Source organism: Lampris incognitus, chromosome 10 (genome assembly GCF_029633865.1).
Source record: "Lampris incognitus isolate fLamInc1 chromosome 10, fLamInc1.hap2, whole genome shotgun sequence".
In the NCBI taxonomy this organism is placed as follows: Eukaryota; Metazoa; Chordata; class Actinopteri; order Lampriformes; family Lampridae; genus Lampris; species Lampris incognitus.
Window position 1 is genome coordinate 21,141,941 of NC_079220.1, and position 12,898 is coordinate 21,154,838.

Sequence of the window (12,898 nt, forward strand, 5' to 3'; positions counted from 1 at the left end):
ACAAGAGTCCTGGACATGTGGCCTCATTCATCAGTCCGTTGAACGTGTCTCTTCACGTTTCTTGTAAAAGGGAATGTGAGTGCGTGGAGACAGGGGAGGTGGTGTGTCGGGACATTCAGGCCTCAGGTGGTGAGAGGGTTGACAGACAAGACCTGTCCATCAGGCAAAACAGAATCCACTCCTCTGAGACTGCCTGGGGTAACAGGAGATGTGAGCATCATCTGCGGAGAAGAGAATGATGAAAACTGCTGTTGTTGGGAAAGTGGTATAATTAAGTTTATTTTACATTTCCAAACCCACCATACCTGCTCGACCCTCAAAGCATTTTTTTTTGTAGAAACTGGTTCATTATCCGCCCTGGTTGTTTGTTCCTCGGGCTCGCTGATTAGTGATCCATGTTGGTCGACACCCCAGCCCACACTCCCTCTTTAGAGACATATAAAGGAGCCACTGTCTCACCAAGGCTCTACTGTGTCCTCCTCTGTCCGACCAGAGTAGGTAGACCAGCCGCCAGCCCACACCCAAAACCATGGCCTCCTTCTCCAGCAGCAGCAGCTATGTGTCAGCCTCCCCCTTGAGGAGTGCCATGATGAGTGGCTCGTCTCTCCTCGCCAGCGGAGCAGGCCGTGTCGGCACAATGAGAGCCGGCAGTGTGTACGGCGGAGCCGGAGGGTACGGTGTCCAGATTTCCAAGGCCTCCGGGGCCTTCCTTGGTGGAGCCGCTACTGGAGGGATGGCACAATTCAACCTGTCCGATGCCATCGACATTAGCGACAACAAGAAGGCCGCCATGCAGAACCTGAACGACCGTCTGGCCTCTTACCTGGAGAAGGTCCGGTCCCTGGAGAAGGCCAACGCTGAGCTGGAGCTGAAGATCAGACAGTTCCTGGAGAAGAAGGCAACCCCAGAGGCCCACGACTTCACCGCCTTCAAGGTCAAAATCAGCCAAATTCAGGACCAGGTAAGTTTCATTAGGAGTGGACCCTCATAACACATGATGTGTGGGGAGATTATCAGAAAGACACTTTACCAGAAAACGGGATGTTGTCTCATTCAAAGGGACATCCTTTGGAAGCAAAGCTAGCTAACGGTAGAACATACTGGATCTAAACCTTAGGCCAGGTCTGATCATTTGGTTGGTATACATACAATGGATGTACCCAAGTTCTGTTTGACAATGTATGTTTTGTTCGAGGCATACGCTGCATTTCATTCTTTCATTTGGCAATGTAATGATAGTCAACAATAGCAGCACTGAACAAAAGCTGCATTAAAACGAATAAAACTGGAGCTGTTTTTTCATGACTGACCTTGCTGACGTCCCCATGGAGAGGAGAAAAAAAAGGGATAAAACAATTCTGGAGAAAAAAAGAAATACAAAAAAACCCAAAAAATCCTCCTCAAGGATGAATAAAACATCTCACTGAATTTTGACTGAATCGGTTTAAAAAGAAGCGTGGTCTTGTGACTGACATTCAGTGTATCAGTCCATGAGTCATTCATATCCAGCTAAAACTGAAAAGTCCACAATTCATGTTCGACAATTCATTGCAAGCAATTTTGTGTCATCAGTTTTCATGACACCTCTGAAACAGTTTAAATTAGGCCTAAATACTCAGCAAACAAGCAATGTTGACGAAGACCAAAATGAAAACCAGCCCCAAGTCCCTCTTTAGCTCCCAAAGGCAGAATTGTATTCGTGAGAATGGAAAGTCACATGGCATCTTGGGGACTTAGGCTAATGAAACTTTTTTTTAGATTCTGCCAGACTATTTCATTGTAAAATCACCAACAAACATTTGTTAGTGTTCAGAAATAAAACATCACACGAACTTAAAAAATAAGTATATTAATTTTACCCTGATTTTTAAGAGTTTTTTTATTTCTTTTGTTTTTGTGGAATTAATGTCTGGCTTAATTTACCACAAATCAAGTGAATGAGTCCCGGATTATTGTTGATATTTCTCCTGCATTTGACCTTCAGATCTACGGTGCAGTTAGTGGCAACGCAGCTCTCTACCTGGCTATCGACAATGCCAAGCTGGCCACAGATGACTTCAGAGTGAAGTAAGTGTCACTCAGTCTTTTCTCCACCGCTAAGCTAGCCATTCTGCCTGGGGATATCCGTTTACCAGTACATTGTCCAGTGCAATAGTGGTGGGCAAAATGAACAAACGAATAATGGTTGTGACCAAATCATTTTCGAGTTTGACATGAATCGAGTCTCAAATGGTATGTACTGAGACATACTGACGCACTGAATGATACTGAATCATATGGACTGAGTGATACGTATTGAACATACTGAACGTTACATACAGAGTGATGTGTAGTGAATAATGTGTATTGAATGAATGAAGGACTTTTTTTTATTGCATTAAAAGACACAAAAATGCCTTCATATTATGAGAGGGGAGCACAATTGCATGCCAGTCAGCTTGAGCTGGAAGAGTTTTAATGTTACACTTGAAATTTATTCTCAGTTAACTGGAAGGAGAGCGATAGAGAAAAGAGAGAAAATTAGAAAAAAAGAGGAGGCATTAAATCTATTGTGTGTTAAATTAATGGTCAGAGCTACGGACAAAAAATGGGAATTACCTTTGACATTTCCAAATAGTATTGGGAGGGTAAGAAAGAGAGGAAGCGAGAGAGAGAGAGAGATTTAAAATTCAATTTTATTTAAAAAAAATAGATCACACAGTGATCATGAAAAAATTAAATGACTTCCATGATTATTCAGAGATAATTTCCAAAAAGAATGTATAGACATCACTTACTAACCATCCACCACTTGATTTCACAAATTTCATCGAAGAACATTATTAAAAAAAACAGTTCATCATCCACTACAGAACAAATTACATCATTGTAGCACCACTATTGAATGAAAGCATCCAAATCCCTCATTGCTTTATAAAATCTGAAATCAACCCAGACTCTGGATCTCACCAAAGGAACGAACAAAGGGATCACATCCTGTCCTACCCTTCCTTCTGTTTTATTCCCTCTTCTGATGTATATGGACATTTTTGCTTCTCCTATTATAAAGTTTAGAAGTGTCCACTTTGACATTTTCACTCTTCTGACACTTTCATCAAAACACTGGAACAAAACCCCCAATACATTTTGTAGTATATGGGTTTGAACATATACATGGAGTAATATGGTGGTGAGCCTATACTATAGGTAATACGACGAGAGGCCAGTAGGCGCACTCTCAGGCGGGTGTACATAAGTAGAACTGAAGTCGGTTAGGACACGCATGCAGGGGTGTTGTTCTCTGTTCCTGAATAAAGTTCATAAAAATGACTCCCCGCCAGTCTCCTCATCAGTATAAACCACAATGTGGTGTCAGAAGTGGAATAAATCACAATAAACCCATATACTACACATTAAACAGAGCTTTAAGTCTGTTGCATTCCATAAAGCAGTGAAAATTTGTTTCAACCATTCCACAACACAGACATGTATTGGGCACTGTAGGATTAATCACAGATAGAAAGGCAATCACAGCAACAGCCCCATGTAGGATTCTCCACTGAATGTCACCTTTCTTTTTTTTCAAGGCTGGTATAACATCGTTATTTTTAACAGTTAATTTTTTTCATCCACACTGTGTCAGTCTTCCCATTTAGTGTGCATTTGTTTAACACTTTGACACAAGACTTGTAAACTTCTTTGCCTTTTACTGAATACAAATCCAGATCAATATTTTTAATATTTAAAAGATGTCCAGTGCAATCACTCATTCTAGGAGAAAGCTCTGAATCTGGAAAGGGATCATCCCCATCAGACGTTTCTACCTTTGCACAGTAGTCCTGCAACAGTCCCCGTTCAGCATCAGTCAGTCTCTCAACCCAACTTGTTAGCACCTTCTTTGTGTAATGAATAGACTTCTGATTCAGATGAGAAGCCACAGCCTTTGTGTCCATCAGCCGGGTCCAGCTACATCCACTATATATTTTAATGTTACAGCCCCAGTGTTGTACAGTGTTAGAGTGAGGCCTGGTGTTGAACTGTCCTGTATGTCCAACCTGGTTCTATGAATGAGAGGTTCCTTTAACAACCAGAACAGAGAAAGAGTAGGTTCCTTTCTTTTCCATGTAAACAGATTCCATGCTTTGAAAACTCCTTGATAGAAAACAGGTAGTTCAGACAAATTTGAACATTTAGAATCCCTCATAAACAAACCTGTATCAAGACCCAAACCATTAGTTCTCCTCAGAATAGCACTTGCTACTCCTTCCCATGCAATATCAACAGACTTTGTAAGATATTTTTGCACAAATTTTAACCTGAAAGCTGCCACTCTACTTGACAAGTGCACCAGACTGTGACCTTCCTCTTCATTGGGCAAGAAAAACACACTTTGGGCTACCCAATGTAGTCTGTCCCAAACAAAAAAAATCTACTAAGAACACTTGTAGTTTTTGTATAAACCCAGCAGGTGGCTCCATGCAAGCCAACCAATGCCACACTGCAGAGGCTGCTAAATTATTAACTGTCAGCACCCTGCCTCTAAAGGACATCCGAGACAATGTCCATCTCCATTTTTTCAGTCTCCACTCAATTTTTTCTAGCACACCCTCCCAATTTTTTTTTTTACCATTATCTCTTTTCCAAGGAAGACTCACAGATATTTAAAATCATCTCTTCTCCATGGCAAATTCCCTGGCCCTGGCAGGTGCAGAAAACAACCATTCCAATTTCCAGCAGCTAAGGCTTCACATTTTTCCCAATTATCCTTAGCAACTGAAAACATAAAAAAATCATTAACAACCTTATATACATTGTCAACATCTGCTTGATTTTTTACAAGGACTACTATAACCTCTGCATAAGCTGACAAAACCAGTTTTGTGTCACAGTTTGGTAAAGACAATCGTTGAGTACAATTCCTAATTTTGTACAGCAATGGTTAAATAGAAATAGCATATAACGTCCCTGAGAGAGAGTAGCCCTGACAAATGCCTCTGTCTACTTTGAAAGGCGATGTCAAACCTCCATTTATCTTCAGAACACTCTCAATAAGGCAAGCCCTTTCAACATTTGGAATGGAGGAGTTGGATGTGTCTTCCCAAAAAGAAACTCTTACTGTGGTGCTAAACCCAAAAAACATATACTTCAAAAACTACATCCAAGGATGTAGGGTAGCACTCACCAATTTGAAAAAGGACAGAGACAGTGCCTCATTTTCACCAATTTATTTTTCGGCCTACTGCTGCTGCTACAGGCCTTCATCATCAGAGCTCTGATGAAGGTCTGTAGCAGAAGGCCAAAACATTAGCATGCACACTATATGCACTATTTACAACATTTACAGGGAAAAAGGTAGAAAAAACAATCACACAAGCTCTCTCGCGATCACACAGCACGCTCACTCGCACCTCCGCTCGGGGGGGAGCATTAGATTTCTTAAATCCTATTTGTGAGAGATGGATCCAGTGTAGCCCTCAACCTCCAAAGGAATGGCAGAAATTCTTCGTCTTCCATTTCCACCTGCTGCTTTGAAAAATCGCCATCTGTCCTGGGTATGTACCGTCTTGGGAAAGGTTGTCTCCAGTAGACTGGACAACTCTATGTAGCTCAACACGCAATCCTCATGAATGTAGGACTTGACTTATCCCGCTGCATCTGGCAACCAAACAAAGCTCAAAAAGTCCACCGTATCTAACACCAGTAAAAAGTTTGTATCTGAACGCTAACATCAAACTGTTGACATCCTAACTAACACATAGTAAAAAAAATACTTAGTGTTCATAGCTATTTAGCATTTATAATTATTATTGCTAAAATTGCCCCGCGGGAACATTAAAGATCTACTACTACTAAATATGACAACGACCTAATTATTTTGCCTGTTAGAATGTAATTAGTTAAACAAATTGCCAGTGCAAATAGTGTCTTAAAATATAATATACCCTATATATATATATAAAATCCAGTGAGTCAAGTAAATTCTTTATTAGACAGTAAAAGCCTGTTTCATGCCATAAGCAATCATCAGCTGTCAATCTGATGATTGACAGCTGATGATTGCTTATGACATGACTGATTGGATTATTTTGCTCCTTATTTGTTGATCACTTTCCCTACCGTTGAGGGTTTCTTTTAACAATGTTTGGCCATTTTTTTTTAACTAATTGCGTTCTAACAGACATAATAATTAGGTTGTTGTCATATTTAGTAGTATATACGTATATATACATATATATATAGCAATGTAACTGCTGAATATTACAGCCGAGTACTCCTGGAAAAGAGAAATTATGAAATAAAGACTGCTATTATGAAATAAAATGAAATTAGATTTGATTTAATGATGTGGTTTTAAAGAGGTGCATGATGAAATAACATGTAATGAGTTAAGTATTATATGATAAGAAATATTTTAGTTTGTTGCATCATTAATACACATTGTTACATTTATTATGATTATTTACATAATAAAGCCACATTAATTTGGTCAAAAGATATTCATACTAATGTACCAGATATACCAGAAACTTGCAATAATACTCCAAAGGCTCAAATTTTTAATTCATTGTGACATCCTCACTCACTTAAACTTACAGATTCAATAAGCAATACTGAACTGCCCGTCTTTCCATGGACGTTGATATCCAGCACATCTTTCAGAACTGTTATGGCAGAAGGTTTCCTCAGCGGAAGCCAAATACCCCGACACAAACGATTGATGTACTATTTATTGAGTGAAACTGGATTTTTCCTTCAGACGCTTCCTGTGAATGCAGCCTCTCCTAAAACATGGGTCAAACACATGAAAAGAGCCCTCATAATGTAGTATGCACTGGATGTATACTGAATGTAAATGGGATTAGTGCAGTTAAAAATGTTTAACTTTAGAAGAAATACATTTTTTAAAAAAAGTTGTTTTCGAATCCCCCCCCCCCCCCCCAATTGTATCCGGCAGATTACCCCACGCTTCCGAGCCGTCCCGGTCTCTGCTCCACCCTCTCTGCCAATCCGGGGAGGGCTGCAGACTACCACATGCCTCCTCCGATCCACGTGGAGTCGCAGGCCGCTTCTTTTCACCTGACAGTGAGGAGTTTCACCAGGGGTCGTAGCACGTGGGAGGAACACGCTATTCACCCCCAGTTCCCCCTCCCCACCGAACAGGCGCTCCGACCGACCGACCAGAGGAGGCGCTAGTGCAGCGACCAGGACACATACCCACATCCGGCTTCCCACCCGCAGACACGGCCAATTGTGTCTGAAGGGACACACGACCACCAACACAGGGAATCGAACGGGCGATCCCCGTGTTGGTAGGGAACAGAATAGACCGCTACGCTACTCGGACACCCAAATTAATAATAAATAAATGAAAATAAAAGTATTTTAATGTGCTTTTAAGAGGATTGGCTTTGAGCCAACAGCGATTTTCTCAATCTGGACTCCTTGGCCAAAACTTTTGTCGATTCAGTTCTTCATTTCACTTTTGCATCATTTGCATCTGAACAAACTTCATGTCCCTCGATGTCTCCTTGAGTCTGATCCATACTTATACTTGGACAGATACGAAAACGAGCTGGCTATGCGTCAGTCTGTGGAGGCCGACGTCGCGGGACTCAAGAAGGTTCTGGACGAGCTGACCCTGACCAGAGCCGACATTGAGATGCAGGTGGAAGGTTTGACGGAGGATCTGGTCCTGCTGAAAAGAAACCACGGGGAGGTGAGTCAAGACTACAAGTGATCAAAAAGTTCACCTGTCTAAAATATGGGGATAGACTGCTTCATTGTTTGAGGAGGTTAGAGGTTTGGGTTTAATCACACTACTGATAAAAACTTCGACAAAATAATTTAGCCGAGACAAGTCAAGTATTGAGAGAATTGTATATTTATTGCATTAGAAAGGCATCATGTCTTTTGAGCTTTTTGAACACAGAGTGCGCTCAGCTGTTGATTAAGAATTAAGATAAATTTGCTGTCTATCAGCATGGTGGACATGTTAATGAATATTAATGGGGTCAACTGTTCAAAGTAACGGGGAGTGTAGACAAGCAGTGAAGAAGAGAGTGCAGACAGGGTGGAGTGGGTGAAGAAGAGTGTCAGAAGGGTACCAGCAAGACTTAAAGGAAAGGTTTACAATATGGTTGTGAGACCAGCTATGTTATATGGTTTGGAGATAGTGGCACTGACGAAAAGACAGGAGGTGGAGGTGGAGGTGGCAGTTGAAGATACTACGATTTTCATTGGGAGTGATGACGAAGGACAGGATTAGGAACGATTATATTAGAGGGACCGCTCAAGTTGGACGGTTATGAAACAAAGCAAGCGAGGCAAGATTGAGATGGTTTGGACATGTATGGAAGAGGATGCTGTGAATATGGAGCTGCCAGGGAAGAGGGAAAGAGGAAGGCCCAAGAGGAGGTTTATGGATGTGGTGAGGGAGGACATGCAGGTGGCTGATGTGACAGAGGAAGACGCAGAGGACAGGAAGAAATGGAAACAGATGATCCACTGTGGCGACCCCTAATGGGAGCAGCCAACGTAGTCGTAGTAGTAGTAGTAGAACAAAGAGTGTTCTCAGCTGTTGATTAAGATTTAAGATAAGACTGCTGTCTATCTTGTTAATGAATATTAATGCGTGTGTGTGTGTGTGTGTGTGTGTGTGTGTGTGTGTGTGTGTGTGTGTGTGTGTGTGTGTGTGTGTGTGTGTTCATTCCTCTCAGGACCTGCTGGCCTTACGCTCCCAGATGGGAGGCCAGGTGAATGTGGAGGTGGACGCTGCTCCTCAGGAAGACCTCTCTGTTGTGATGGCCGGCATCAGAGAACACTACGAGAACGTCACCGCCAAGAACCGCAAGGAGCTGGAGGTCTGGTTCCAGGCCAAGGTAAAGCTCACTCAGTCCAATGTTTAACCTTGTATTTATCCTGGGAAGGTGATTTTGTTGTTGTTTTGTTTTTGTTTTTTTCAGGTGAGCACAAGTCTTTGTCTGCAAGTCTGTTTCTAATCCATACATTTACATGAGAGATGTCCAGTACCACTGTCTTCAACTACTTGCCACTCAGCAGCTCCAGTGGAGCGGTTTGAGGTTTGGCTCCTTGTCCTGCATATGAACCTCTGAATTTTGTGGTGTGAAACATTGCAACTTTGACTTTCCGGGTTTCCACTGCCATATTAAAGCTCAGATACACCCAAAAAAACAACTGGAATTAAGAGAGGTTAAATTCGTGTACTGGACAATCAACGAGTGATTCGCTGAATCGTTACGGAGGGAGAGTCAGTTTTTCAAATCACGTTTTCCTCACAAAATCTGCACACTTCAGTTTCACGCACACATCACTCCTGAGCAGAGTGGAAAACCACTTTAGTTCCTAATTGATCGACTTGAGTAGCCAGGCAACTGACTATGGTTTTCTCCAAAATTAGTTCATAGGTAAAAGTAGGTAGTGACTTTGAGGAAGTAGCAGACGGTTTTGATGATGGATTTGTCTAGTCTCCTGATCTGCATTATGTCAAAGACTTTGGATACTCCTTGATCTACAGACCAGTGAGCTGAATAAGGAAGTGACTGCCAGCACCAAAACCCTCCAGACGTCTCGCTCTGAGGTCACAGAGGTCAAGCGCACATTGCAGAGCCTGGAGATCGAGCTCCAGTCACAGTTTAGCATGGTAAGTCCCCTCCCCATGCTCATCTCTTGATTTGTATTTGTTTTGGGGTTTTTTTTCTTTTTCCTTTTAATCCTGAAAGACATGTCCAATCTGTCCAAAGTAACGGGGAGTGCAGAAGAGAGGTGAAGAGAGTGCAGGCAGGGTGGAGTGGGTGGAGAAGAGTGTCAGGAGTGATTTGCGACAGAAGGGTACCAGCAAGAGTTAAAGGGAAGGTTTACAAGATGGTAGTGAGACCAACTATGTTATATGGTTTGGAGAGTGGCACTGACGAAAAGACAGGAGGCGGAGCTGGAGGTGGCAGAGTTGAAGATGATAAGATTTTCACTGGGAGTGACGAAGAAGGACAGGATTAGGAATGATTATATTAGAGGGACCGCTCAGGTTGGACGGTTTGGAGACAAAGCAAGAGAGGCAAGATTGAGATGGCTTGGACATGTGTGGAGGAGAGATGCTGGGTATATTGGGAGAAGGATGCTGAATATGGAGCTTCCAGGGAAGAGGAGAAGAGGAAGGCCAAAGAGGAGGTTTATGGATGTGGTGAGGGAAGACATGTAGGTGGCTGGTGTGACAGAGGAAGATGCAGAGGACAGGAAGAGATGAAAACGGGTGATCAGCTGCGGCGACCCCTAATGGGAGCAGCCGAGTAGTAGTAATCCTGACAGACTTTTTTTTTTCCTCCCCAATTGTACCCGGCCAATTACCCCTCTCTTCCAAGCCGTCCCGGTCGCTGCTCCACCCCCTCTGCCGATCCGGGGAGGGCTGCAGACTACCACATGCCTCGTCCCATAAATGTGAAGTTGCCAGCCACTTCTTTTTACCCGTGTGTGTGTGTGTGTGTGTGTGTGTGTGTGTGTGTGTGTGTGTGTGTGTGTGTGTGTGTGTGTGTGTGTGTGTGTGTGTGTGTGTGTGTGTGTGTGTGTGAATTAATTGTAAAGCGCTTTGAGTGGCTGTTGTAGCTAGAAAAGCGCTAGAAAAATGCAGCTTGATTGATTGACAGTGAGGAGTTTCACCAGGGGGACGTAGCGCATGGGAAGACCACGCTATTCCCCCCAGTCCCCCCCTGAACAGGCACACCAACCGACCAGAGGAGGCGCTAATGCAGCGACCAGGACACATAGCCACATCCGGCTTCCCACCAGCAGACACGACCAATTGTGTCTGTAGGGACGCCCGACCAAGCCGCAGGTAACACGGGGATTCGAACCGGCAATCCCCGTGTTGGTAGGCAATGGAATAGACCGCTACGTCCTGAAAGATATCTTAAAGGACATGCATGGTGTTTTTGTTCTGAAATAACCAGGAAATTGATTTCTTTAAAGCTTTTCACCTTCTGATGCGGGGTGACGGGTGTGGCACAGTCAGTTCTTTGCATTTTTAAGGTCACTTGAATAAATCAGTCAGACTGTTTTTATACACGTCTTACGTAGAAGTTCAGCGTGCATGAGAACGGCTAAAGACACAATCTGTAAGGTACTCAGCAGGTGTGCGCCCTACTTCTGCCATTGCTTTTGTCAGACTTTGCAAAAATTGTCGGCTTTATTACTTGCTCATGAGAAAACTGGCTGATCGCTTTCAATTAATTTCTGAGGCTTTCAGTTGTCTCCATTTCCCAAACAAATTCACAACATTGACCCTAATGCCAAGATACACGTTATGGTCAAAAATATGTGGACAGCCCTTCTGATGAGTAGATATGACTATTTCGGCCGCTCCATTGCTAACAGGTGCATAAAATCAAGCACACGGACATGCAGTCTCCATAGACAAACATTGGCGGTAGAGTGAGTCATACAGTGACTTTCAACGTGGCACCGTCACAGGAGGCCACTTTTCCACCAAGTCACGAGGTCAGATTTCTGCCCTACTAGATCTGCCCCGGTCAACTGTAACTCTGTTATTGTGACGTGGAAACGTCTCGAAGCAGCAACAGCTCAGCCGTGAGGCTGAGATGAGCATTACCCATATGTCTAATAATAATGTGTGTGTGTGTGTGTGTGTGTGTGTGTGTGTGTGTGTGTGTGTGTGTGTGTGTGTGTGTGTGTGTGTGTGCCTTAGTATAGGATCCCTGGTATGTATGTATCTCTGAGTTTGTTCTGATGGGCAGCGTACATTTTTTCTTCCAGAGACCACCTTCAAAATGTGGGATTTTTTTTAATGAATGTTCTATCATTACGGCATTGTCCTGTCTTAAATTAGAGAACAAGTGTATTTTCTCCAGAGCCCAAACACATAATATCTTTATTCTGTTTTTATTCCAAATCATTACTGTCATCATCATCATCAATAATATTAGTACTATCATCATCATTAATATTATTAGTATCATCATCATCGTTATTGTTATTTTTTCTCCTCCCTCTTCTTACAGAAAGCCTCTCTGGAAGGCACCCTGGAGGACACCCAGAGCAGGTACGCTGGCATGCTGGCTGGCTTCCAGAGACAGGTGACCAGCCTGGAGGAGCAGCTGGCTCAGCTGCGGGCCGACCTGGAGCACCAGAGGGAGAAATACAACTCCCTGCTGGACATCAAGACCCGGCTGGAGATGGAGATCGCCGAGTACAGGAGACTGCTGGATGGAGATGATGACAGGTAGATGAATCTGTCTACCTCTTTCGCTCTCTCTCTGTCTCGCTGTCTCTATCTGTCTGTCTGTATCTCTCTCTCTCCCTCTCTCTCTCTCTCTCTCTCTTTCACTTGCTCTCTCTCTCTTTCTCTTGCTCTCCATCTGTCTGTCTGTCTGTCTCTGTCCAGCTGTCTGTCTGTCTGTCTGTCTGTCTGTCTGTCTGTCTGTCTGTCTGTCTGTCTGTCTGTCTGTCTGTCTGTCTGTCTCTCTCTCTCTCTCTCTCAATAAGAAATTATTTTAAAACTGTCTCTCTGGGTGTCTTTGCAGTTCAACCATCAAGACCACCAAGATTGTGACCATAGTGCAGGAGGTCAGCTCTGACGGCACGGTCCTCAGCAGCAGAAGCGAAACCAAGACCGACACCGAGGTCCTGTAGACCTACCATCTACATCAGCCCTACCTCCCATGTTATGTGGATGCTGTGTCTGGTGGCCTGGATGATATTAGTCAATAAATGTTAAGTCCTCAAATGCTGCTCAGTTTGTATGGGGTTTTTTTTAAGTGATATTTTGGATCCGACTGGAGACAAGCAAAGCCCCAGCTGTAAACTAATGCATACATAGTACACATTAAATATACATTATCTGTACATTATATGTACATTAAATGGCTCCTGATCCTGTACAGACACACAC

General features: G+C 43.2%; 1 protein-coding gene across 2 annotated transcripts; it reads left to right on the top strand.

The window, feature by feature from the left end:
• The first annotated feature begins 529 nt into the window (after positions 1-529).
• On the top strand, positions 530-12,233 carry LOC130119381 (keratin, type I cytoskeletal 13-like). Of its 2 annotated transcripts, XM_056287855.1 has the most exons (7): positions 530-600; positions 652-961; positions 1,985-2,067; positions 7,540-7,696; positions 8,697-8,858; positions 9,515-9,640; positions 12,009-12,233. In XM_056287855.1, the coding sequence occupies exons 1-7, from the start codon at positions 530-532 to the stop codon at positions 12,231-12,233; spliced, it is 1,134 nt and encodes a 377-aa protein (XP_056143830.1). The 2 variants fall into 2 exon arrangements, with proteins under 2 accessions (XP_056143830.1, XP_056143829.1); XM_056287854.1 differs by having other exon boundaries at positions 530-961.
• Positions 12,234-12,898: the final 665 nt, after the last annotated feature.

What these genes read in the sequence shown, in the direction of transcription:
- LOC130119381 (XM_056287854.1), top strand. Translation starts at nt 530, where the DNA reads ATGGCCTCCTTCTCCAGCAGCAGCAGCTATGTGTCAGCCTCCCCCTTG. An exon ending in ACAGATGACTTCAGAGTGAA is followed by an intron (nt 2,068 to 7,539) that starts GTAAGTGTCACT and finishes ATACTTGGACAG; the next exon opens with ATACGAAAACGAGCTGGCTA. An exon ending in AGGTCTGGTTCCAGGCCAAG is followed by an intron (nt 8,859 to 9,514) that starts GTAAAGCTCACT and finishes CTTGATCTACAG; the next exon opens with ACCAGTGAGCTGAATAAGGA.